This window comes from Streptopelia decaocto (genome assembly GCF_964273445.1).
Source record: "Streptopelia decaocto genome assembly, chromosome: 1".
In the NCBI taxonomy this organism is placed as follows: domain Eukaryota; kingdom Metazoa; phylum Chordata; class Aves; order Columbiformes; family Columbidae; genus Streptopelia; species Streptopelia decaocto.
The window spans coordinates 16,768,927-16,796,772 of record NC_138663.1 but is presented as its reverse complement, the minus strand read 5'-3'; the positions used below and the strand labels follow the sequence as shown (position 1 = coordinate 16,796,772).

Here is a 27,846-nt window from a genome sequence, read left to right as displayed (position 1 = left end):
CAGAGAAGCTGTTCCCAGTGTCACACCTTTCTCATATGAAAACACTGATTTTAAGAACAATCTGCTTCTCACCTCTGTGACATTCAACTTATGGCCAGTTGTCCAGCTACTTCTGGCAGGAATCTGTGCCATTACACAAGACGGCCTGAGAAGAGCCTGTACACAGACCCTGTTTCACACCAGGGGACCAGGCTTACCGATTGAATCACCATCATCCCAGAAGAGAGACCCAGAAGCTTCTCCATGTTCATCCAAGGCGATAATGAGCCCAAATGGGTTCAGACGGCTGTTGAAAAACACATTGAAAAGTGTCAGTGCAAACTGGTGGGCATTGTCCTTTCCAAGTTATTTAATAAAAACTTCTGAACACAATTAACTCCAATTTTAATGTTACAAATAAAGCCATAACAGAAGAATGACAACCATATTCACCTAAATGGCTCCTGAAAGGAGGATGAAAAGTTTACCTTACCTTGTCCCACTGAAGTGTAAGATTCCCACTTTCTGAGTGCTCATGTGGACAGGTTTCCCCTTTTTTAGTGGCCTTACTGTGTGATAACTGGGCAGTCTGGGAGACAACTGGTCACCAGTGCTACATTACTATGGTTTGGTTTGGTTACTGCACAGTGCTGTTCCCTCCATTCCCTGCTCACATCAGCTTCTGAGCATGGTTCAACTGTGAGACCCATATATTACCCACTGGCATGGGGCAATAATTTTCCTCAAAGGAGATTTGAGCTTTACCACCCTGCCCATGGCACTGGATACATACAGCCAAGGAGAAGAGTTCTATGTTGTCCCCTTACATATGTTTACTTGGAATAGCTGGCAGCAGGTCAGTGCGGCAGTAAGAGTTGCAAAAGCTTTCCAGAGCACAACCACAGAGCCAAGAAGGTTTCAGCTGTGCAAACGATGATGTGGGCCATCTCTGGGGTGACTCCTAATCCAATGGAGCAAATAACAGGATAAAAATACTGTGCTTATCACCTGGGACGGCAGCTGGAAGCTGCAGATAGCCTTTCTTCTGCACTTTCTTTTGATTGCTTTTTTGGCTGTCTGTGGGTCTGACCTGAACTTCGGCTTGTTTGGTGACGGACATGGATGACATTACCTCTTAGTAGTGGTGCTGGCTGGTGCCTGTTCTGGCAGGATGTAGCCTCCACGGATGAACAGAGGGATCTTGCTCAATGGCGCGGCCACGGTAGCATAGTTCTTCTTCCAGGTACTTGGCACTTTGTGACCCTACCACAAAAATTAATGCAGTTAAACACCCACAAATGTGGGCACTATATGTTGTGACCATATACCACTGAAAAAGAGAACAAGGGGTACATTTTCGTCTCAGTTACAACTGTGAAAATCCAAACAAAAAAGCAGATTTCAGGGGTATTATTCCAGTTCCTTTTTGTAACATGAAAGAGGATCTAGCCCCTGCAGTTATGCATATGCATGAGAAAGAAGCATCATGAATGAAAGAGAGCAAATTGTCTTTAAAAATGGTGTTATTATTCCAGACACTGTGGAAAAAAAGAAAATAATCATCGAGACACTGAGCAAAAAACAAGAGAAACGTTTGCTTCCTTTTTTTATGGACATGGAGGCTGTCACACTTCAGTGTAAGGTGATTTGTTTACATTCAGGAATGTAAACTGCAGATTTTTTTCTCTTTTAAAGAGAAGTCTTCCACTTTCAAAAAGTAATTACAGCATTCAATGAGTGAAAATCATACATGTGCAGACAACTTGCGCAAGTTCTCTGCATCATTCTTTTCTGGTTTAACGCCTCAAAATTTATGGTAAGGACCCAACCTTGCTTTTGGATAAGCACCACGTTTCAGCAAGTACATGCTGAATACTGGGAGCTGAGCTTTGTTAATGCCAGGGTTAAAGGAACATCCATCTGAGGACACCAGCCAAATGCTGAAAATGATGAAACTTCTTTAAAAATAAGTCTGAATTTTCTCTGAGAGCATTTCTGTCCTGCCCGCTCCTCTGCCAGCATTGCTCACGGTGGTTAACAACAGCCTGATGCTCCTGGGCTCACATTTCTGAAAGCTCTTAGCATCTGCCTAACCACTGCTGCTGAAGCCAACACTGGCGTTATCATGCAGACTGCAGCAGAGCACAGTTGGGTTGATAGTGAGCGCTTTCAGAAGCTCAGTACTGGGGATGATGGTGTTTGAAAGGTCAAAACTCATAGTCCCTGAAATGAGAAGAGGCTGGCATTTTCCACAGAGCAAATTGTTCTGCATCTCTTGGAAGCATCTTTCAGAGGGGAGCCTCACCCTGCTCTCTAAATATGCCTTCTGTCAAAAGTAATATGTGTGCAAAAGTGCATGCGCAAAATTGTTTGCAGCATGTTCACAGGAGTACAACTCAGGATTCTGTCTCTATTTCTATGCAGGGAAGTGTATCAGTACAAGAATTAAAACACGCAATAAGGCAGGGGGCAAGAAATAAATCTTGACAGTTTAATGAATTTCTAGGCTGCTCTCGAAAATTCAGTTCTCGGTGTCTTTACAAACCAAAAATAGAAAATAAAATGCTACTGAAAGCTGTGTAATTTACTCTCCCAGCTAGCCTGGTGTAGACTTTTTGTGCTCTAGTTTTCTTACACACAGATGCAGAGGTAAAAATACTGCTGAACATTGCTAAAAGTTATTTTGCTGGAATAGTACCATTTAGAATTATGTAAAAAATGTAAGAAAGTGAATCTTAAAAATACATACGGTATAGTAGTCAAACCATGTTGCTTCAGGGAAGTATACATCCACGGATCTTGCTCCCTGTAATTGTCATAAAGTGATTAAAGTCTTTTTTCTCTTTGCATTTCTGATATTACATTAACTTTATTATATTTATGCATGGAGAGATGTATGCTGAATATTCTAATAACATCAAATCTTGGATATTATGGCTGAGTTATTATCATAGCAGTGGACTAGCGCTGGCTAATCTATAACGCTAAACAGATGACCTAATCCTATTTGATGGGTTTTACTGTCATTCCATGGGATGATTCAATGTTATATGATTATTTCTGTCTAGTACATAGCTCTATGTCTTGCAAATGTAACTGGCCAGATGCATTCCTCTAACATCTAAGCAATCCCTTTGCAAGACAGGACTTCACATCTGGTGATGGAGTGGGGGGACACCACTGCTCGGTGCCTCTGGCAACATTCCTGTTGCAGAAACAGGTAAAGAGCAAAGTCTGGCATGGAGGATGCACACTTATGTCTTCCTGGCAACAATTTAAAGTTGCAGATGAATAATAAATAATGTGCTGGTAATTCCACAAACTTCTGTACTTCTTTTTGCAGTCTGTGTTGTATCATATTGCTGAAATGAGAAAATCACACTAAAGGCACTTTGAATTAATAACTGCAGGAAAAGTTGGAATCAAAACATACTTCCTTTTTTTGTCATGAGTTGCTCATTTTTACGAACAGATTCATTCTGATTCTCAACATAGGTGTCTGCCCCTTTGCAGAGTTATGGTTTAGCCCCAAGGTTTACCCCAGGGAGCCGGTGGAACATGAAAAGTAAAGGTGGAGGAGAAGAGTTAAGGCTAAGTTATCATTTAACATTTTAGCTACTTTATATCGAAAGAGTAAGAAATAATTTATTTATTAAAGTATGCAAATCTCACATTAGAAGACTTGCTAAACTGGAAATTTGTCATGTCTGGCGGCCTGTCTCCCACAGTGAGCAGCGTGAGGTGTTTCAGGGAGAGTGTCCTAGTGCTGCAGTCAGTAAGGTTGGGGTAGTTTACTCTGTTTAGATCTTGCTAGCCATTTAACAATTAAAGGTTGGCTTAATCTATAAAGTGCCTTGAAAAGCTGAAAGAAAAACCCTATAAATTCAAGATGCCACTCTCTGTATTTTCTCTACATTAATATGACAACCCTGGGTATTCTGTGTGTAACCACTATCTGAATCTTGATGAACCCAAATAACAGGACCCCCCAAACAAGCCAGTGTATAGGGCAGTTCCCCACTTTAATTTTGATGGGTGTCTCACTTGCTCACACCCTAGGACTCAAAGAGTGAAGGGAAAGCTGTCCCTGACCCATCTTCTCTAGACAAGCGGGTGTCATGCTGCAGTTTGACACAGTCACTGCTGGCCTGCAATGCCACGGTGAGGCGCTTACAGCTCACCCCTGTCCCCTGCCCTGCTTACTGCCACAGGCCCTGGCAGCCACCTCTCTGCCACCACAAGACCCAGCAACCTGTTGCCTTCAGAGATCTGCTTCCCCCATCAGGCCACAGGCACCCATCATTCCTTTTGAGCTGCAGTCCCTCAGAAAACATTAGGAACCCCTAATCTAGGCCCCTGTCATTTTATGTATCCTTATAATGTTCTCTTTCTTTCACTTATTTGCAAGAAACCACCCCTGGCTTGTCACCCTCTCTTTGTGGGAAGGTTTCTCTCTCATCTTTCATCATCTTGCTGGGCTGAGACTCTGTGAAATCTTGTTAGTCATCAGCTATTAGAAACCTGGGCAATACTGAAGATGAAGGATTGATGAATGAAGTGCCTGAGCAGAGTCAGAATGGTTTTAATGCAGGAATAAAAATTTCCTTTTAAATTCACAGAGGTACAAGGGCTGGATAAAAAAAGGTGGCTAGCAGTGGCCTGCTTAGATGTTTAATCACAGTAACATGTAGAAAATGTACCAGATATTCTGGCAACACGCTGATTGCAAACAGCTCTAGGATACATCCCAGGCAAATATTTAGCTCTGCTCAGATGTACCTTTCTGGTGCTGTCAGCAGCGAGTGGTGGGACAAGGAGAGGAACCCACCCTTGATCTAGCTGAGCAGTGAGAGCCCTGACCCCAGCACTGCCATAGGAAAATGTTGCCTGTCATATTAGCAGCTAACATTGTCATTACTGTTTGCATAATGACTGTGTTTGCCTGTGATGCTGGGAAATTCCTAGCACAGTCCTTGCAATGCTGCAGTTCCAAAACACGGGGAGTGAGTGGTAAAACAGAAACAGTTTGCTTTAATATCTGCATGTTTCTTCCTAGCTCAACAATTACTGCTCTGTGTGTGTCCTTGGAGAGAGCTGTCAGCACAGTAACAGGAGCACACGAGGGGCAGCATCCAGCCTGTTTACATCCACTCAGTGCTTGGAGAAGCAGGGAAATGCCGTGCCCTCACTTTCATCCTCCCGCTTCAAGCACTGGGCAGCTCTGTGCTGTCGGTGCTGCGCAGAACTGCGTTCTGCAAGCTTTGACAGTGGAGAGAAGAAATGAATGGATATGAGCAAACATGCCCTGAATGTCATCCAATGCCCTAAGCGCAGCTCTTTTCTTTTATCCCAGTATGATGGCATTTTTTAATTACAGTACTTGCCTCTTGAAGAACAGGAGCAATCATAAAAGCAGGTCCCCAAAGGAAGGCAGTATCTATTCCATGAGTCTCCTGATCGGAGGTAAATCTGGTGTTGAAAATGAGATATGCAATGTTAATTCACATTTTTATAGAACTTGCAGATTATTTTGATGTCACTGACTGCAATGAGAAATCTGTTGCCTCAATACATCCTTCAACACCGCCAAATATTTTTCGTGCTTGAGGGAATGCCAAAAGCTGGACAGAGATTCAGAAATCACAGTAGCACCTACCATACTGGAGCAGACCAGAACCCTCACAAAATGCTGAAGCTGATTTATTTTCAGAAGAGCAGTGGTGGGAAAACAACTATCTTAGTTCCTCTCCAGTGGGTTGAGACTTAATTGAGGGAGCCAAATTGCAGGATTGGAGTCAGGACCAGGAGAAGGAACACAGAGCCATAACACTGTGCTGTAGGACCCAAAGCATTTGTGAAAAACCTTGAATATGGCTTCCTGCGCATTTCACAGGTTTGCATTAGAAATCTTTTCCAGGACAAACAGAAATCAGCCTTCATACATATTGTGCTCTACAGCTGCCTTTCCTGAATGGATGAAAACTTATGGAATTTGGTCCATTTTATTGAATGCATCAAAATAGTTTTGGATTCTGATCATGTCCTCCAGAGTGCTTACAGTCCCGTTTGCCTAGCATCATCTGCCAGCTTGGGAAGGGATCTCTATTGCACCGTTAGCATCAGCTAATGAAAATATTGAATAGCATCTGGCAAAGAGGAGAGATCCTCCCCATCTCAGGAACTTCCACTCATCTGGCATAAAATCCTTGAGAATTCAAATAGGCTTTCAAACATTTGTAAACCTATCTCTGAGGAAATTAATGATGGAGCCTTGTTTCCTAGCTCGCTTCTAATAATACCACATGGAGTGTACCACAAGCCCTCCCAAAATCAAGGTACCTTGTACCTTCTGCTTTCTCCTGCCCCTCTGCCTCCTTTCCCATCCAACAGCCCTGCTGCCTTGTCAAAGACAGCACCTGGGCTAGTTTACCGTCATTCACTTTTGGCAAATTCACATTGGCTGTTGCACATCAACATATTCTCTAAGGAGGTACAAACTATTTGTTTAAAAGTTTATTTATTGTGTCTGTTTAACTGAGTTTGCAGCTGCCCCTGTCTCAGGACAGGTCTCTGTTGTACACTGGCTGGAGCAGTGTCTCAGTGTCACTGTCCTGCCCACTTGGTACAGCGCAAGTGTACACTGTGCACCCTGCCCAGACCTACAGGAACAACCCCAAATCACCAAAACCACCTTTGCAATAAAAAGACATGTATTCAGGGTTCAAATTTCTAAAATATTGCCATTTTAGGGAGTACGTGGAGCTCAGGAAAAAGTGTTCTTGAAGACATGCCTCAGGCTCTGACTGAAAAAAACTGCATTTCATTCTGTTTCTTCTTCTGTCAAAAACAGTAGCTCTTTTGGACACCTTAATCTTGATCATAATTTCATTTTGACATAATGCTTTGTAAAATTTAAAAGTGGGCTGTGTTTTTTGATGAATTACCTTGTCTTAAAGTTTTTGAAATATAAAACAGTTTTTCCTGTCAACTCTGTACTTTTAATTTTGCTGTAATAAAAGTATAATATTGATTCAATATACCTTGTTGTGGAAGATTTCAAGAGAAAAAGCTGACCAAGAAATTATGACAAAAGAGAAGTTGCTCTTATTTGCATGCAGAAACAAGCATCTCGCCATCTAACTTGGCACTGTTTTCTCTAGCAACCATGAGCACAAATTCAGCAAACAAATGAACTCTCCCATTTTGAAAATATAAGCCATTAAGCCATACCTGTGATCTATGGAAGGTGCTTAATTCCATCTACATGTTTCCTATGATTAGATGCTGGCCTGTCTTCTGTCTGATTTTTCTCCTGTTTAGCTATTAAGCAGAGCTTTCCCCTCCAGTAATGAATATCACATCCAGATCTTTTTGGACAGCCAAGCTACTGGTGCCTCTGTTTCAACTGAGTGAAAGCCTCAGAGGCACCTAAAACATTTACAGAAATCTACTGGGATTTTGTTGTTGTTTGTGATCTGAAATGAGCACCTAAATATTTGAAATGAAATAAAAAACCTGAAATGACCGCATGACCACAAGCAGAGTTGTTTACACAGCTGCACCGGAAAAACTAGAGCAGTTTTTTAGCTCTTAATTGTATTTGTTACAAGTAAGGGAAAGATTTGATGTAAAATTCCATCGTCTGTATATCAAAAAGCGTGTTTCAGTTCTCTATCTCAACCCCACATTTCTCTTCCTGTTAGCATCTGGGTCACTTTCTCTGCCTGACCAGACCCACTAAACCAATTAATATTAATTAGAAATAGCAAGAAATACTCAAGAGTTGGAGTTGTTCAGCCTGGAGAAGACGAGGATAAGGGACCCCAGGAGGTCTCTAGTCCAACCTGGGGCTCACACCAGGGCCAGCTCTGAGGTCACACCAGGTTGCTATAGGCTTGATCCAGCTGGGTCTTGAAACTCCGAAGTGCAGAGAATGTACCTCCATGGGCAACCTGTCCCCCAATCAGACTACCTACTCTCAATAAGGGAGACCTTATTGAGGCCTTTCAGTACTTAAAAGGGGCCTATAAGAAGACGGGGACAGAGTTTTATCAGGGTCTTCTGCAATAGGACAAGGTTTTAAACTAAAAGAGGGGAGATTCAGGCATGACATGAAGAAGAAATTTTTTACTATGAGGGTGTTGAAACACTGGCCCAGGTTTCCCAGAGAGGTGGTGGGTGCCCCATCCCTGAAGACACTCAAGGCCAGGCTGGACGGGACTCTGAGCAACCCGATCTGGTTGAAGATGTCCCTGCTCATTGCAAGGGATTGGACAAGATGACCTTTGAAGGTCTCTTCCAGCCCAAATTATTCTATGATTCTATTAATAATAACCAGAATTAACTAATAATAGTAAAAAATACTTCTAAGCCATTTTAGGATCTAGCTATGGCACCATTAGCAAGTGATGTGCCCAGTAGGATGGGGCCTAGGTAGTGAAACAGTTTGTGCTGGTGTCCTGATGCCTACACTCCCTACATGCATTTTAGAGGTTTTATTTCCTAGTAATCCCAGCATGGTTCCACTGATTAAACTCCCATTAATGGCTGGAGCACACTTTTTGGCTCAGTTTCACCCCACGGAAGTCTCTGCTGATGCATCTGAGACTGCTCTACAATTCAAATCAAAGCAAATTTGGAAATTTCTAATGTAGATGTGGCCCAAATAAAGAACAAGTAAAATATATTGGAAAGAGTCAGAAAAGCAGCTTTAACACGGCTAAAGTAATTCTGTATTAGCAGAGATTAGCTAATATTAATGCCAAAATTAACTTGGTCATTTCCAACATTAATTCAAATCTCATTAAGTAAAAATAGAGCTAAAATAAATACTTGAAATAGCAAATAGCTCCTTGTAAGACATGAGTACCTATAAAATTTCCCCTTAATGTAAAATAATTAAATAAGGTAGCAGAGTAGGAAGGGGAAGGATACTGCTTTTGAAATTTATCATTTAGCCATTATATTCAGTAGGTAAAACAGGTTTTGTTCATATCCTTTCCATGCTTGAATGGTCTGCACTTTAGTGTAATCTCAGCTTAATTTGCAAAAAATGCCTTACCCTTTAACCAAAATGTTTTTAACCTAGAGGGAAAAAGAACATTAAACAGTCCAGGATGTAGGCTGCACCAATGAGACTTAATTGTGCCAGAGCTTTGGGCAGTAGCCTTTCGTACGTATTGTTTGCACTCTTTTTGCTCGAGTCTTTGCATAAAGTACAAAATTTACTGAAAGCAGGTAAAAAGCTAATTAAAAGATGCTGAGAGGGAAACTAAACCTCACTTCGATTCCTGCTTCTTCCAAAGAGAAAAAAAAAAGAGTTGTTCCAAACATATGAGGTCACATTTTCTGAGGGGTTTTTCAGTCTGTATTTATTAATCTCAGTTTTGCATCTGCTTCTACACTCAAACATCTCTATCTCTGTTTTCTCCATGCAATTTGTGGACACAGATGTAGGTTTCATACATAGCAGGCAGATGCAAGTGCTAAATTGGAAAATGCAAATGCTGTGGATGATTGAAAAATGGAGACTTCTCTGTATGAGGCCTCCTTGGAATTCTGGACCAGAATACAGATTTCATGGATTTCATTCAAATACAGAAAATACAGGTATGTGATTCTTATTTTTAAAATTAAAAAACCGCTGCACATTTGCCTAAGACAAGACATTTTCAAAATTCGCCTTATTTGGGCTTTTTTTTTTCCACTGGAAACAATTATACGTTACATCTTAATGAAAATCCATTGCATATATTAAGAGGGGGTTTTGTGCATATAATTTGATTAGATTTCATTGTAAGACTTCTTTTTAAGAGAGAGTATGCAATAATATTGCTGTGACTGTTTTCAAACAGATATCAACTAGTTTATACATAGAGGCTCAACTACTTTTGTGAGTAAAATATGATAAAAAAGAGAGAATCCAAACTCACTCATGCATCAGTGACCGCGCCACGGTGTTTCCATGAACATGAGATTCATAGAACAAGGTGTATAAGTATGGCAGCAGTGAGTATCTGATCCGAAGTGTAGCACGAGAAATCTTGGCAAACTCTGCTCCGAACACGGCTGGGTCTTGTTCCTGTTAAGAAAAAGTCTTTATTTGTGCTGAGCATTTTTAACAGGGACTGCAAATGCAACAGAGAAACTGCGTGCAACCTAAGGGGACCTGTGGCTGGCATGATGATATAAAAATGAATATTTAAATAGGAAAAAGCATTGATTTGCAAACTGGAAGATGTATTAAGAACAATATCCATTATCACCAAACTAATATTTGTATAAAATTTTTCAACTTGAAAAATTCTGGTGATTTCAGGAAGATGATTGTCCACCATGGTGTATGTGAGCCATCTGCAACCACCCCTAACCTCATCATGGGAGGGGAGCTGGGGTTTCATGTCTGTGCTCGGGAATAGATGCCCTGTCTCTAGAAATCAATTTATCCTGGAAATGCAAGCCCTCTGGGACAGAGAAGGTGAAACACAGGAAAAAGGGAAGACTGATAATCTGCAAAACTAAGGCAAAAGCATAATTGAATTGCCCAATAATATAAAGGCAAATCTATTTAAAAGTAAGAGTAAATTCATGGCCCTGCTGAAGCCAACAGGAGCAACTGAAGTCATGACATGCAGTGGGGAAAATATTTCACCCATACAAAGAAGCTTGATTTTCTCCTCCTGTGTCCACCATTTCAGGATGTCCTGACGAAGGGGACACCCACACATCAGCAGTGCTCCTCGTCTCCTCATCCTTGGAGAGGGGGCACATGTGCTGGATCCCACCATCAAGAGGACAGGTTTAAGCAACCTGTCTACACTCGTTGGGTGCTTCTGATCTACTTCAAGGCACCCTTGAGTGTCCCCTGTGACGGGATGCAGAACACACAGCCCGGGCCAGTGCTGATACAAGAAAATTACTTTTTTAATTCCTCCTGTCCAACCTTCTCCCATTCCAAACCAAGTCAGCTAACAAGTCACATGGTTGCCTCCCTCCTTCACAAAATTTTCCTGTAATACTCAGTTTTCTCATTAAAATGGAAGAAAGTATGATGAATTCCAAGGATAATGAAACATAAAAGGAACAGAAGTAACAAAGCTTTTTATATTATCTAGTCCTTTTCAGACATGAAAAGTATTAATTAAACCCTTTGAAATCTCCAATGGATTAGGCAAAGTGGATATTTTAGGTTTCACTTTAACACTAAATTTAATATTAATTAAACTTAATATTTAAGTGAAATTTCTCCATTATTATGTTTACATCAGAATTAGTCACTGATAATATTCCCTGCTGGCTCTGAGCTCCAGAGCATCCATCTATTATTTCAAAATTGTGCTATATTTTTACCAGTATTCTGACACTGTACAAATATTGTCTAAGTTCACAAAAGAAACAAAACAAAACAAAACAAAACAGTCAGACTTCTTAGGTGATGCTGAGTCACCAAAAATGCCTTGTTCATTTCTTTCAGTGAACACAATGTTTTGAATAGATTAGGCAGTCCAATAAAACAAAATGTATCTTCTGTTACTTCTGTCATTCAGTCAACACTGAGCTGCAGCTCCCATCACATAGACCCATTGCTCTTTTCCTGTTTTTTAAATTGTGCATATGTGATTAATACCCAGTCACCCAGATCAGAGCCCATTGCATGCCCAAAGGGGCAAGCAAACATACATACTTAAGGTGCTTCTAACTTTAGTGAAAAGAGGTAAATAGGAAATATCCATCAACAGCCACAGGTAACACCTCACAGACATTTTTTCTCCTAGAGAGAAATATCTCAGCATATCTCAGGGATCTCCAAGATAATTCCTGACCCTCCTAATGAGGGTCAGCACTACAGCTTAGTATTCCTGCATTTGCCCAATTGCTGAATGTCTGTCACACTTTCATGCAGAGACAGAGGTCTTTCTGGGGGTGTAAATGTTGCAATACTTCGATGACTCAACTTCAAAGAAAACTGAAGCTGAGCTAATAAGCTGAGCTCCAGCATTGTGCAGAGCAGCTTACAAAAGGGAAAAAAAAAAAAAAGAAAAAAAAAAGAAAAAAATACATTTATTAAACTAGGAGAACCATTTCGTTGTGGCTGCAGAAGATAAACACAGTGTACTTACATGAGCTGCAAGACCTTCGAACTGTTCATAGTTAGAAATAACTTGATACTTCTTCCTATCTGAGACAAGACTTGAAAGGACTTTATGATAAGTCAAAGCCAGGGCATGGGTCTTGGCTAAGATTGCATCCTCCTTATGGGCTCACTGGCTTTTTTTAGTCTTTGTTGCATCTTGGTTGATAATGCTGTCGCCATTGCTGGCTCTCCTTGGAGTTCTCACGTTTGTCTGGGGTTTGTAACTGTGGCATTTGTCTCAAACTTGCTGTTAAAAAGCAAGGATTGTTTAGAATGCCTACTTTCCCCTTCCTGTGACACCTATTATAGTTACAGAAATATGGAAAAAAAAATGAAGTAAATAAGGGAGTAGGAAGGTGTGCTGAGACCCACCGGTTCTTCAATAAAACCTGGGGTTCTGTAGGTAAAAATGGATGGGACAATCTTATCAGCAACATAGAAAGACCATTTTCTGATTTTCTGTCATTCAAAGTGTGCGGTACACATTTCTGCATGGCTTTCAGATGGTAGATACTACATATTTTCTAGCATTTCTATGTAATCTTTGCATTATGGAGGGGAAAAATTTATACTGTGCAGAATAATTCCTGTTCTCGGTGCAGCACTCCTTTCCACCTGCTGCTCCAGTTCACCCAAGAATGGCAGGTTAATTTCTGAGAAAGTAATACAAATCACCATCATGTAATCATAGATTACAGCTTTATGTAACTTAGTTTACTTACTCTATTTCCCTCTGCATTGTGGTTTCTGGAAAATGGATAGAAAGAGCCAAGCTGCATCCAGCGCAAGCACAATTCATAGGTGGTGTTATAGTTAAAACCGCAGATATCAGCACCAACCTAAAGAAAAAATAAAATAATTGGATGAGTGTTTGTGATTGTGACTGAGGCCCAAAAATAAGAAACCACAGAAGTTTGATAATAAAAATAATTTTCAGAAGGAGGTACCTATTTCTGATGACTTTATAAGAATGCTCCATGGTGATACGAATTTTTATGGGACTGAGATTGTACTGGGTCCTGAAACACTAATATCACTGTGGAGGATCTGACTGTATTTCAGTAATTCTGCAAATTCTCCAGTCCAGCTTGCAAAACCAGAAATATATGGAGGGACCTCAGTGATAGAATACATAATATAAAAAGATCGGGTTTGGATGGCATGCAGTGATTTAATCTGAATCTAGCAGTGCTATTTTTGTTTCTCTTCAGCCAGCCAAGATTGATGACATTTAGCTTTTTTTTAATCTGCAGCTTCTTATGTGGAGGCCGTTACTGCTGGCCATCTCAAGCAGCTTATTTCAGAAAACATTTGAGTTAATTTCAAGTGGTATTGTTTCCGAGCCAGCTGCTGCTGAAAGACACCAGACTTACGTAGGGGATGCCAAAGAGATTGAATTCCAGGATTCCAATGATTGACCGGTGCATGTCCTTCCACTGAGAGAAGTTGTCACCCAGCCAGTGGCCACCATGCTTCCCACTGCCGACAAATGTAGACCGACTCAAGACGAATGCTCGCTTTCCAGTTGCCTGCTGGGCAACGCTGTAAAGAAATGCAACAAGATCATTAAAAAGAAGAATGGTAACTGAAAGAGTCATATGATCACCCTGAGCTTTCAGGTACAATTTTACCTGGAAGGGTGTTATTCATGAAAAAATTATTATTGTGGTCCTAAGTCACATGAAAATGTGACTGCAAGACTGCAAATAATGGAAAGTTTTACTCAGTGGCCAAAATAAAAAACTAAAGTCTATCTGATCCACAAAATAATTTGTTTCAGGCATTTTTAGTCTTCCTAAAAATAACTTGTGTTTAATTTATTCTCAACAGTGTTTCAAACTGAAAAATTGGAACATAATTTCCTTTCTGTATTACTACAATTAATTTACTGTCCTACAGGTTCCTAAAAACAGTATAGCATGTATTTTTTTCAATATAGAGTTTATTTAGAGATTTGTATTGGCAAGTAAAGTTCTAATATCCTGGAAATGAAAACAAACCAAAAAAAAATCAAAACAATATGTGAACATCTTAAAAAAAAAAAAAAAATCAATATGGAAAGCAAAAATGTAATAATTCAAAATGTCACGCCCATCCTTGTAAGATTGCCTATGGTTTTCTGTCATTTTTTGATATATGAGATTTCATAACAGAATTAGTTGTGTAATGAATATTTCCTTGCCTTATGAAAATAATTTTGCTGCATCACCAGAAAATCAAGGAAGTACAATATGCCTTACTAACAAATCTGGTACGAAATTCCTCAACATAGGGTAATCTCTGTACATAATTACATATTGCAATATTATATATTACAGGAACTCAAATTCAACTCTGTTTTAATACGATTTGGGCAACACGACTTAGATTCTCTGGGAAATCCTAGCATGAAATATTAATCATGCTGTTCACCATCCACCTTCTCCTCCCTTTCCTTAATGAGATTTTATCAAGAGCTCTTTCATCCATATTCGTAATGGCCAGTGTTCAGTATTGGTTCTGTAATGGCACAGAGCCTTTAAAATGCTTCAATATTTATTTACAAAGCAAAAAAAAAAAACAAAAAAACAACAGCTTTCATTCAAGTCTAAACAAATTAACCTTATGGGCCACATGCAGCAAGAGGTGCAGTTGCTGAACTGTGCAGAACGTGCTGGTTCTGGGTTGTAGGTGCACTGCTTGGCCAAATAACTGTACAAGACTCCATGTGCTTCGTAAAAATGGCACTTTGGAGCTTTTTCATGGCTGTCCTGATTATAACTCCACTCCTCTGGCTGTGCAGCACAAGTCTTTGGCTCCATTTGCAGATGCAGGTGCTGATGAGGGCAACATTGGATCAACTCAACTATGACCCAGAGCTGCATAAACAATTTGCAACAACTAATTTATTGAATAAATTTCAGTCTATCGGAAATCATTGCTGAACAGGTTCTAATGTCAAATTTTTTGATTGAAATTATTTACAGAATATTATGTGCAAATAACCCCTTGTGTTGAACTATGCACAAGTAGATTGCTGTTAGGCCATGTATCCAAATTCAAGCCATTTGACACAGGTCAGATGACACATTTCCTATTCTCTGGCTGCTTTAGAATATTTCTGAAAATTGTTTTTATACGATTATGAACTTGTCATTCATTTTCAGCCAATATCCTGCAATTGATGCCACTTTGCTAAATATTCCTGTCAGTAATTTAATTTAATATATTATTTGTGAAGTTCAAATGCAGAAAGGATATACAACGAGCCTTGAAAAGAATGCTTTTTAGAAACCCAAGTTAATAACTATGAAAAATTCTCCACCACAGTTTCGCAGGTCTGCAGTGAATCCTGCCTTTGCTTATGCTTTTGGTGGTGTTCTCCAGAGTTGAAGGACTCTCTACATTTGGCTGAGGGAGATATGTGGGGTTTTTTTGGAAGAAGCCCTGAAAAAGGGTACTGCAGGAACAGGGAAGGTTCACAGCCCTGGGGGAGGCTGCAAGGAGCCATAGAGCAGCCATTGTCCCAGCAGGGTTGGTCCAGGTTAGCATGGCCAGAACAGCACACATGCCAAAGAGGCTGGGGCAGATGTGCCGGCACACAGAGGTTTTCCTGTTAAATTCACAGAGTCTGCCCCAGGCAATTGGCTTTGCTGACACAGAGCCTGAATAAAGCTAAAAAATATTGGATCAAGAAGGTAAACAAATCCAAAGCCTCTACTGGAACAGTGTTACCAGTGTTTTGTGTTCTGCTGACCCCACACTGTGCAGGGGACAAATCCCAGTGAAGACACCAGTGATGGGAGGATCCTTGCTGAGACTGGGATGCAGAGGCCCAAAACCCACACTACCTCCTGTACGTCATAGCTGGGCTGGGTGGCCAGTGAGGTTCAGAGTTCGAGGGCTTTCTGCTCCTTCTCTGGAAAGCTGGGCTGCTCTCCAGCCAGGCCCACAAGAGCTGACAAACTGCTTCTGGCTTTTACCCCGTTCTTCCCCTCCCCCAGGCTTGGAGTATAAAATACAAGTGCATCATCACCATAAGTAGGCTCACTTAGCCATGTCCTCTGGATGCTATCACAATACAACTGCTGAAAATGAGTGCTAAATACTGAAATAAGCCAGCACTAGGACCCCTGCTTTGGCACTTGCATTGCAGTATTAAACTTATCCATGTTTTAGCTCAGTCTCTGCTGGAAAAAGCCTGCTTTGCCCATTTGATTTAATCCAACAGCTAGCTATCTTTCCGCTGTCATTCCAGCTGCACATCAACAGTCTGCCTGCATAAGCTGGTTTTTAGTGCTTCCCAGCTGCAAAATAAGTTTTACAGTAGCTGACAGCCACTGTGCTGCAATGCAGCTCTGCCCTCCTGGACCAACCGAGCCCCAAGCCCAAATGCAAAATGTTGCCTGCCAGGAACAGGAGGCAGTTCCAGAAGCAGCTGGGGGAGCTGCGCAGTTTGGATCCTGCACCAGCAGTGACAGAAGCTCCTTTGCTTGGGCCACAGCAACAAAGGGATGGAAAAATTCACCTGGCACCACAGAAGGCTGCCCTGTGAAGGGTAGGAACATCTTGCCATAGTTATACAAAAGCAGCAGCTGAAGAGTCAGGCCCTACAAGTAGATCCTGATCCTAGCTAAGAAAAGTAAAATTGGAAAAGATTCTGTTTCTTCTTCCAAGATTCTTGTTTCTTGAAACTTCTTACTAAATGACAAACAGCAAAATGAAGCACAGGGTGCTTTCTTATTAGACACAACTACAGATTTCCCAGGTAACATCAGCAGCTTTTAAAACATATTTTCATCACCCAAAATCTGCTTAGAAATACTTAGAAAACTTACTGGAAAGTTGGTGCTGTCTGTGACCAGCCGAAGAGAGAGTGTGTGTTATAGTGCTCTCCCAGGTAAGTCTTGGAGTCAGGACACAATGTCTTCTGTGCCAGGGAATGACCAGAAATGCCTGAAAATGATACAGAACATTGTAAAATTGTATACATCGCAGTTCAAATCTCTTCATATTTCTACTCTTGGAAAAAATCCTTCCCAAAGGATTTGGGAAGAGGAAAAGCTGAAGTTCCAGATCTGCACTGATTAGAGGTTAACATGTAGCCATGAATACCTGCTTGCAGACAGGCACGTGTCCTCAGGAGGGTGAGAGGACTAAGTAAACACTGCCAATTAATTTCAGGTTTTATGTCCAATAATTCAAAATATCTGTACGGATATCGTGTATTCAGTAATTAATAGCCAGAAAGAAAATTTCTGCATTGTTGAATTGAGAATGTACCTACGTATTTTTCTACATAGCGAAAAATCTTACTTAATATCAAAGATGCTGCAAGAAAAACAAACAAACAGATAAACAAACAAACAAAACCAACAAACACAAACCCAACCAACCAACACACAACTAGAAATTCAGATGCCCAGGGAACTTGTATGGTTGTGTGAAATCACAAGACCCTGGTTTGCATGTTACTCAGCTGCAGATGTGCAGATGTAGGGAGGCAGCACAATTCTGTCCTATCATGGCAAAATTCACACGGAGACTCAAGCCCGACCCTCTCTTCTCCTGAGACATCTCAGACTAAGAGCTGGCAGGACCGAGTGGCCCCAAGCAGCACTGCGAGTGACGAGTGGGGAGAGTGGGAGGTGTGCGGGGACGAGGCATGAAGTGCAGCAATCCACAGGGTGTCATCTGCTGTGGCCTGATACGCTGCACGGGAGAGAGCAAGGACAGATTATAGGGGGTATATTCACATGATTATCCAGTGACTCTTTCCATCAGCAGGTCACAGGCAGTGGGGTAGCAGTAGCTTTTTGCCTTCAGCCATGGTCGGGAGTAGCCTGAGGTCAGTGGCACAGCACAGATTTAGCTGAGCTGAGGGGAAGGAACATGAGGCACAGACTGACTGCACAGATGCTGCCTGGTCTTTGATCCCATATTAAGGAGATGCTAGCAAAGCCCATTCAGTGTGGAAAACGTGGTTCTCATCCTCTGCAGGTAACCTCCATGGAAATGCCACCTGAAGTTCAGCAGGAATTGGGCAAGTCAGATTATACAATGCATTTATACGGTGTATTTCTTTTTAGAGATGAAGTTGAAAATGTTAGAAAACTCTCTCAGAAGAAGATAGATTCTCAAATATTCTTCTTTTGCATGCTTAATTAGGCGGATGCACTATTGTAAATATTTCTCCATGAGCAAGCAATCTCACTGCCTAATCCCACTTTACTGTGCATTTGCAGTTCATTACTACAAAGTGCATTTCTCTGTACCTGAAACCCCATTAGTGTCTCTACTCTGCTGTATCACCCCAGCTGGAATCCTCCTGTTTGGAGCTTTAGACACAAAGACTCCAGTGTGGCTGATCTGCATCAGAAATAACTTAATTACAGGCAATTTCCAAGTAACTTTGACTGATATGGCTTTGAAGAAGACACTAAGGTTCTGGGGAAAGTCACACTTAATGTTTCAGTGGTACTTAATTATTAGCCCCATAAAATTAAGGAGGAATATGAAAGAAAATGCTGTTACATGAGTCACATTTTCGTGTTTCATTTTTATTTGAATATTTTGTATTCTGCCTCAGTAATACTGATTATTTTACAATTGCATATTAATCTTCAGTATAAAGTGTTTTATAGAAAATTGTTTTGAAGGACATCTGTTTTTAGAAGTTCAAAGCATGGTTATGTGCAATCCTGGTTATAACTTAGATAAGCAGGCTGAAGGCTACATTGACAAAAAGCCTGAGGCACAGAGACTGGGACTTGCGCAGATTCAGTTACCTAGGACAACAGTGAGCCCCCAAAACCCTGCCAGCCCCAGGGAGGTCTTAATGTCTTGTTTGGACTAAGCAACTTAGGCCCCACCTCACACCTACACCAGTCAAGGGCTTTGACAGCCAAGGGCACGCACAGCATTGGCATAAAGTGGAATATAAAAGAAAGCCCTTAAACAGTGGCTGAAAACAGATTTCCTCCTGCACCTTGGAGAAAATGCTTCAAGTTACTGTCTGCAGAAGGGACAGCAAGACTGAGTCGCAGGTGCATGCTTGCATGAGAAGAAGCATGTCAGAGAGAGAAACTGGGCTCAAAACAGCCCAGTCCTCAGCACCCTTTGTTGTCCTTACATGTCATGTAGATATCTAATATCTAGGTTTCCAAGTTTGACTCCTCTATAATGGCTCAGACTTCAGTGTTAGTTGTTGTAAAGTTCAGCTTCATGGCTCAGAAGCCTTTTTATGCATCCACTCCTTAATCCTCTTTTATTGTGAGTGTAAAGGCAGCTCTGCTGTTTTGACCATCTCCCCCAAAGTCTCACATCTTTTTTTGCAGCTCTGAATGCTGACAAAAATGGAGGTAACTTTAGGCAAAGGTGGAAATATCTCATCAGTTCCTGGACGTTGGTCAATGACAAGACCCATAGGGCCTGTATACAACAGTTACAATCAGCAGTTTCCCCGCAAAGAGAACAAACAGCAAAACATAATTAAAAGCTCTGCTTCTTGTTTCATTAATTTACAATATTTTTATAATTTGTCATGCTTTTGTTATGTTTATGTTTCTCTTGTATTCGGAGTGAAAAGAAATGAGATTTAATAAATAACATGAAGAATTCACATGACAGTACCACAGCCTGAAGGGAAAAAGGGGACATTTCCAATACTTCACTGTCGATTACTCACTTACGTATCAACTTCCTGCTGCATATTAGCATTGCTTGGGCGGCACAGCTTTCCTGGGGAAATGTTGGCTGGATTAATTGCCAGGACCACTGGCACTAATTGTAAGTACTCATGGCTTCCCAGGGGAGAATGAGCATGTCATTAACTCAGCTACTGGAAGAAGTATTCCCATCCCTATCAGTCTCCCATAGGCCTGGGCATTTTTAAACTTGCTTTTAGCCCATTTCTAGTAAGGCAACGACAATTTTTTCCCTAAGACAGAGAAAAGATATTGACTTAAAGCATCAGGGAGATGCCATCTTCCTTATCACGGGCTGTGGAAAAGGCAGAGACTGCCCAGCGCTGGGACTAGAAGTGGTGGTGGTAAGGCAGAAGGGTTACTCCTTCCATAAATCTGCAGCTGCGTTACAGTATATAGGTATTTTGCCCTTTCTCTGATGCAGAGAAGGGCAGAGAAGGTCATTGTTCTAGTCCTGTTACAAGGCAGCCCCAGTGACAGATATAAGTGCCTTATATTTGATACTCCACCGAAGCTGAGCCAGTGGAGTCCTGGACAAACATGCAACTGAATGCACAGAATAGGCAGGGAAAGATGGAAAATGAGAAGATGGATTTTTTTCCTAAGAAATAGCCTATCCAAGATTTAAAAAGAAAAAAAAAAGAAAAAGAAAAAAATGTCAAGGAAGTTTTACTTACTAGGAACGTAAGGTGGGTTGTTGAGATCGTTAACAGCACACCCAGGATACTGGCCTGTTAAGAAATTGGACGGTTCGTTCATATCCTTTAATAAAGAGAGTAAGACACACGTCAGAAGCCTCATTTTCTTTTTTTAAAAGAAGGGAGGGCAAATATAATGAGACATACAATCCAAATCCCATCGTAGTCCAGGACATCCTTAAACTCCAGACACATCTGGGTCCACCACTCAGCTGTCCTGGGGTTGGTGTAGTCAGGAAACACAGAGTCACCGGGGGGCAAGGCCTGGAGGTCACAGGTATAACAACTGGTTGTCTTCTCATTTCTGTTACACAGCTGCTTTATCACTTGGAAGCAGCACTAGACCAAATGCATGAAAGGACTGAATAAACCAACCTTTCCAACAGCAGGAGTTATACCATCGGAGTTGTTCACCCAGACTCCCATTTCTTCCCCAAGATCATAAGGCCTGTAAGTGCCTGGTTCTTCATCCTTAGTTATGAAAGGGTCCTGAAAACAGTGATTACACTTCCATTATCAAAATCACAAAGGTAACCATTACTTTCTATTTGTATATTTTAGAAAAAATTGGATTATGTTCTTAACGCAGATTGCAATAATATTGGAAGAAAACAACATTAAAATTTAATAAGAGTTCAGAGCACATAATAATTTAGGAAATGTCATTAAAGATATGTCAGGAGTATTTCATGTATAAGGCCAAAGTGATGTGAAATTATTAAATACCTTCATGTTTATTTTTCATAAGACATGCTATATTCAAATTATTCTAAAGAAACCTAGGTTCTACTTTCCCTGCTGCTGAGGTCCCTGCATGTCAGAGCAGGGTGCCACTCTGGGCACCCCCACACTTGGACACCTCTGGGTTTCCTCCAAGACAATCCTCATTCCAGTTGCCTCAGCATCAGCAGCTCTATGTTGGAATAACTAGAATTTCTCAAGGGGCTTGAAGTTGGGACACATTTGACCTCTAATAGACCTCATTAGCCCTCCCTTCAGATCCAGTGTCGGACAAGGGTGTTTTATGCCAGTCTGGTGCAGACAACCCCACTCATGCATGCCTGCAGGGCCATATGTCACTATTGCCCCCAGACATGAAGACCAGAGCGTTTTACACCCCATAGCTTATCTTTGCTGCCCCTTTCACTGCTTGGGGTGGTCACCACCTCCCATTGCTGCCAGTGGCATTGACACCGCCACTTTCTCTGCCCCAGGATGGCCATCAGTAGCCATCAAGTTCATAAAAATGGAGCCTCATCTACTCCTGGAAAGATGGTGGCCCATCATGCCAGTGAGTAATAAAGCCAGGAATAGTTTGAGATGTCAATGAATTAAGATATGCTATTCAATTCTGCTCAGCAGTCAACTGTGACTAAAAGGAGATAAATGCATTTTCCAATATGTCCCTAATTGGGAGCAGCTATCTGCTTTGTGTTATTTAGAACAGAGGAAGACTGAAGCCATTTTAGAAGAAGGGAATTCTTTACATTTTTCTTAGAAAGTGTTAGCCCCTCAGGTTCTGCTTAAGGCAAAAAACTTTCAGTTGTGAGACACAGTGGAGTAAAACATCACTGAAAAAACTTCCATTCACTTATAGCTTATGCAATAATTTAAGTGAACTTTAATTAAAATGTGATAGAAGTCTAACTAATAAACTTCTTAAGAATAAAAAACATCCAATCCCAAATGGTAAATTTATTTAAAGGCATGTTTTAAAGCTCATTTTAATATGTAAATGTATTGCCTCGTTTACTTGTAAGCCCTCTGACAGCTATAGCCCTGGACAGGAAAGTATATTCTTCCATGCCTCAAAAACAAAAGCCTCTGCTAAATCCCTACCTTAAGTGCAAAATTATGTTCAACTTCAGCTATGTACCTCCAGCATCACCTCCATAAACAGTATAAGTGTCCATTACATTTTTTACTTGTTTAATAGCTCAGCTGTAGAAAAAAGGAAACTGTCCATCTGCAATAATTATCTTATAATTGTGGAAAGGATGTCTCTCAAGGGACTTGAAGGCTGGAAGGAGTCAGCTTAATTAGCTACTCCTAATCCAAACTCTGGTTTCCTTCAGCTGAAAGGTTATTCCAGTGCATACATCTAATACATTATGCAGGTTTAGCATCATCCTAAAGAGAACAAAACCCTCCTGTGCATTCATGAGTTTTTTGTGGGGGAGGAAGTTCACATCTGTTAAATCTTCCCTAACTCATTTCTTTAGCAGCTGTTGGAGGGGAGGTGCTAAGCATCCCAAACTCCAACCGACTGCCTGAGACCTGGGGCACCCAGCACTTATCCAGACAGACACACTTCCACCTCTGGCTCCTAACATAGATTTTGATGCACATCCATAAAAACTCGTCTCTGGAAATTTTAGCCTCTGTAGCTCATAGAGCTGGACTTTAAAATGTTAAAGCTATCAAGCATAATTTTGAATCATTAGCATGTTGCTATTGACTTTTAAGTAATTTGTCATTCGTGTCATTCCTAGCTGTTTCTATTTTTAGTGTGATTTAATGGAAGGTATACAAGGTCTTTCATTAAAGATCCTCTTCAGTAATAATGTTTATCATTTTACATTGTAGTCACTGTTACTTTTGGATCTTCTTTCTTTGTTTCTAAAGAATATATTTATTCTGACTTGGCTGAAGCGTGCACATTATTCAGTGCAAAAATGATAATGAAGTATTACATTCTTACACAAAATTTCCCTGAAATGGAGGTGGACTCTGGAAAAGATCGAGACGGAGAAGAGCTGAATGACTGCAAGTAATGGGGCCATGCTACTATCAAGGTGACCAAAGGCACAGAGGGGTCTCAGCACTGGGTGGAGCACGGGGACCACATTTCCTGGTGGTGAGGCACCAGGCACCTCAGTAGTGGTAGCACAACCACATTCAGTGTCCCATCCTCAGGCAGGTCACCAGTGTTAATACTGCTGGCTCCTGGGATCTGCACTTTGCTTTTGACCATAGCGGTCTGAGATGAGAAGGACTGAACGCATCTCCCCCAAATCCATTTACCAGAGGTTTTACATGATGCTAAGTGCCTGCAATCAGAGCACATTTCCTGAAATCATCTTGAGGGAGGCAACAATCTGCTGCTCTGGGGGAACTCACTCATTACTGTCATTACCCAAAGGGAATCTAAATAGAAAATTGTTCTTTCAGTATCAAACTGGATTACACTTGGCTTGATTGCTGTTAGCATATCTTCGCTGTCACTTGGGAACAGAACCCTTCATGCTGTTCCAGCTCCTGACTCAACTTATGGGATTGCTTTACATCGCTAGACAATCCTAATAGTCAGAGTTTGACAGAAATATCAGCAGCTGTAATAAAGTGAAAATAGAAAATTCACTACTGGTGCAACCTACACTTCCCACTAGCTTTTAAAAACTGAAGGACAAACTGGATCAGCTTTTGTTCTTTTTCACAAACTTATCTGAAGAACTAGAGCAGAAGACAGTCTTTAGTTCAGGTTAGTGGAAGGAGGAAAGAAGGGTTTCCTATCTGTATTGCCACTAGCTCATTGCATTAATTAAAAATTGTTGCTATATTCCATGCATCTGCCTAACAGCTGAATTTATAGTTATGTAGCAACTGCTTCTTACACCACTCTAGCACGAGCCATCTGAGAAACTGAAAAGGCTTTAAAAATGTAGGAAGTACGAAGACAATGCAGCTCACTCACTAAACCATGATTGCTTGCCTGTAGCTTCGAAGACAATGCAGCTCGCTCACTAAACCATGATTGCTTGCCTGTAGCTTCTTACCCAGCAGCAAGTGCAAAACAACTGTAAGCATCCCAGCTTGGATGAAAAAGAGGTGACTTCCATGTATTTACTGAAGGGCAAGAGTGCATGGGAAGAGCTACCCCACACTCATGGTATTTTGCTGATATATTGGTATTTTGCTGATATAATGGTTGTCTTGCAACCATTTTTGAGATAAAACAATAGACAGGGAGGTGGTATGTAAAGTTGCAGCTCTAAGAGATTAGGTAATTTATAGAGCAGTATTGAGGATACAGGGAGCCTAAACTGCCTAATAACTGGAAAGAGCACTCCGTCCTGACAGAACATGTGCTTATCTACTGCTTTGGTTAGTTATTGACAATGATGTATCCAGTTAATTTTGACTGGTTTTGTCTTGAAGTTGCTCTTCATCAGATTGATTTAGTAATCTGTTACTGTTTAAACTCTGTGCCTTGGACCTGCAATGATGGAAACTGTTTTCACTGCTGCACCCTGGAGCTTCTCATGATTTACAGCTGCAGAAGAACTGGGACTTCATGGGAATGTATCTTTGAGGACAAATTGCTGGCAAACAGTACTCACTGTATAGGCTGCTATTTCCATTATCAATATGTAATTGATCACTTGGGCGATGTGGTTTTGTTTAAGATTCCTAGCAGCAAATGCAATTATAGTACAACAAAGTGAAGATTAGGCCAGTAATAAACACAGAGCAGGTATTTTTAATGAAACTTCCAAAAATATCCCAGCAGACTGAGGAACAGCAAACCTCATAACTGTATTTTTAAAAATAAAACACTGATACGGGTATCCATGGTGCTGACTAGTCCATCCTCAGTCATACACTAAACTTGAAAACCAATTGTAAAGCAAAAAATAAGGACAGGGAGGTACTTCTGACTTTATCTATTCAGCACAATAATGTGATCTTTAGATGAGGAAACTGCAGTAGTTCTCAGTGATCTTGACTCCAGTAAACATCTGATACACCACCACAAGTGAAAGACGAGCTGTTGCACAATTTAGGACTCGTATTCAGTCTCTCTTCCCCCAAGCCTTTGACAGGACTCCCATGACAAGATGAAGATTGTTGCCCTTATTTTAAAAGGACTGGATCAACTTAAGACCCAAAGGCTGGTGGCCTTGATTCAGCTGGATTAGTTGGTCTCCTTACAATTATGAGCCACCAATATAATGTAGGTAAATGTGAAGTATGGCTTTGTCGTATGAGGCATTTTTAGCAGAATGAAGGAAATATTTCTGCCATTCTCCAGATACTGAGGGGACATCATCTGGAGGACTGTGAAATCCAGTTATCTGCCACACAGGCATTCAAACTGGGGCACATCTGACGGAGAGCTACTACAATGAGATCTTGAAGACCTCACCTCATAAAAACAGAATAAAATACTTCACGGTTTCTGGCCTAGAAGAAAAAGCCAGGGGAGAATATGCTTGTTAGAATAAGTGTATCAGGAAAGAATAGCAGGACAAAAAACTGGCAATTTTTGCAAAATAAGAATAGTAGCACCCAAATGAAAGGTGTAAGCCAACCATTTAGGCTGGAAAATAGAATACTGCAATTACAGCAAAAAGTCCTGAGATGGACTCTGCAGGGATGTCTCCTCCTCCTTCCCCTGCAGGTCAGCTCAGCCTGAGCCGTCCCCGATGCGTCTGCCAGACCTGTTTGCAGAATGGGGGCAGGGACGGACCCCTGGCTCCTGCTCGCCTCGCCTTGCAGACAGGCAGATTTATCCTAATGTCTACCTTACACCTCATCTGCTGCAATTTAAAGCACTTTTCTTATTATTCTGTCCTTAGTGGTTATGGAGAACAAATAGCGCCTATGTTCTCTGGTGACATTCCACACCCGCATGTACCACTCCAGGTCTCAGCTTTTCTGGGCCTTCCCACCCTGGGTGGTGTGACTGTCCCAGACTGTGCTGGGCCAGGTCTTATGCATCTATCAAGGACTGTTCTTTAATTTCTGGCCTCCAATTGCTGCCATTGGCACTTACGTAGCTATGGTGAGAAAAAAATAATTTCAGTGCAAGGACTTGCCTGGGAACTTGCTGAAGAGAAGCAGCAATCTTTGTTGGAAAAAGTGACAGGGGAAGACAGAAATCTCCAACTTCAGCCCATATTCCTTCATTGAATCATAAATCAATTTTGGTTATAGGTGCAACATATATTTTCATGCAAACAAACTTCTCTTACACTAATTTAGATTAAAAATAAATACAAGACAATATGAACTGTAGTTACTAGCTCTCCTGAGTGATTATGAGTAGATTTTTTCCACTATTCTACTCTTTTTCTGTGCATATTTAACTCATTTGTTCTTTTTCAGGAAAATAATTGCATTGAAGCAATCCTGTCTCAACCTAGCCCTGAGCAACGGCAAAATTTCTCATAACTGAGTGGAAAGAGAGTGAAAGGGAATTAATGTTATGGTATAGAGATGGTGCTGGTACCCAGATATCTGATAAATGCAACACATTTATATATTAAATCTGTGAAAAATTGTTCTTCAGCTCTTCTCAACAAACGACAAAAATGGAAAATCTGCAACAATAGAATGTCTGCATTAGCACCTAGATACTGCTATGAACACTAGGCTGCAAATAGTTCTTATAAATGGAGAAATAATTAGCAACATTGTTAATTTACCAGAATCACGACATTGTGCATTCCTTTCCTCTTCAGCTTTTGGACGTATTCTGGCAGACCTGCATAATTCACTTTATCATAGGTAAAGTCCATGCGACGTTCCATGTAGTCGATATCAAGATGCTGGACATCCTAAACATTTTTGAAACAAACATTACATGAGTACTGTGTCTTGCTCTGGAGCCCTCAGCACAGGAAAAACATGGACCTGTTGGAGAGGGGCCAGAGGAGGCCACAAAAACGATCAGAGGGCTGGAGCACCTCTGCTATGAGGACAGGCTGAGAGAGTTGGGGTTGTTCAGCCTGGAGAAGAGAAGGCTCCAGGGAGACCTTATTGTGGCCTTTCAGTACTTGAAAAGGGCCTATGAGAAAGATGGGGACAGACTTTTTACCAAGGCCTGTAGGGACAGGAGAAGACGTATTGGTTTTAAAATAAAGGAGGGGAGATTCAGGCTAGACATGAAGAAGAAATTTTTCACGATGAAGGTGGTGAAACACTGGCCCAGGTTGCCCAGAGAGGTGGTCAATGCCCCATCCCTGGAGACATCCCAGGCCAGGCTGGACAGGGCTCTGAGCAACCTGATCTAGTTGAAGATGTCCCTGCTCATTGCAGGGGGTTGGACTAGATGACCATTGAAGGTCCCTTCCAACCCAAACCATTCTATGATTCTGTGATTGATGTATTTGATACAGAAAACCAGAATATATGCAACTTTCTAAAAGGCAACTAAGACAGGAAATGAAGCCTAAGAGATTGGCTATAATAATTGTAAATAATTGTAAGGCCAAATTCAGCTCCTATAAAATTATATGGTAGTAATGGACAAAATGGATATATATAAGTCCTAGTTTAGCAATGGTTTGGCAGTGATATGCATCAGAAATACCATAATTTATTTTTAAAATGCTAGCACTTTGTACTG

The 27,846-nt window shown here is 41.0% G+C and overlaps 1 protein-coding gene across 1 annotated transcript in view; it reads right to left on the bottom strand.

Annotated features, from left to right (window-relative positions):
* LOC309451348 (sucrase-isomaltase, intestinal-like) overlaps window positions 1–27,846 on the bottom strand; it is a gene marked incomplete at both ends in the record, with an annotated part of 59,599 nt that overhangs the window by 5,945 nt on the left and 25,808 nt on the right. The window contains 10 exons of the mRNA XM_082074975.1: window positions 198–286; window positions 1,112–1,242; window positions 12,835–12,951; window positions 13,486–13,654; window positions 16,930–17,047; window positions 19,415–19,522; window positions 20,475–20,559; window positions 20,643–20,759; window positions 20,871–20,984; window positions 26,924–27,055. Coding sequence (XP_081931101.1) covers window positions 198–286; window positions 1,112–1,242; window positions 12,835–12,951; window positions 13,486–13,654; window positions 16,930–17,047; window positions 19,415–19,522; window positions 20,475–20,559; window positions 20,643–20,759; window positions 20,871–20,984; window positions 26,924–27,055 — 1,180 coding nt within the window. The remainder of the gene's footprint in view (window positions 1–197; window positions 287–1,111; window positions 1,243–12,834; window positions 12,952–13,485; window positions 13,655–16,929; window positions 17,048–19,414; window positions 19,523–20,474; window positions 20,560–20,642; window positions 20,760–20,870; window positions 20,985–26,923; window positions 27,056–27,846) is intronic.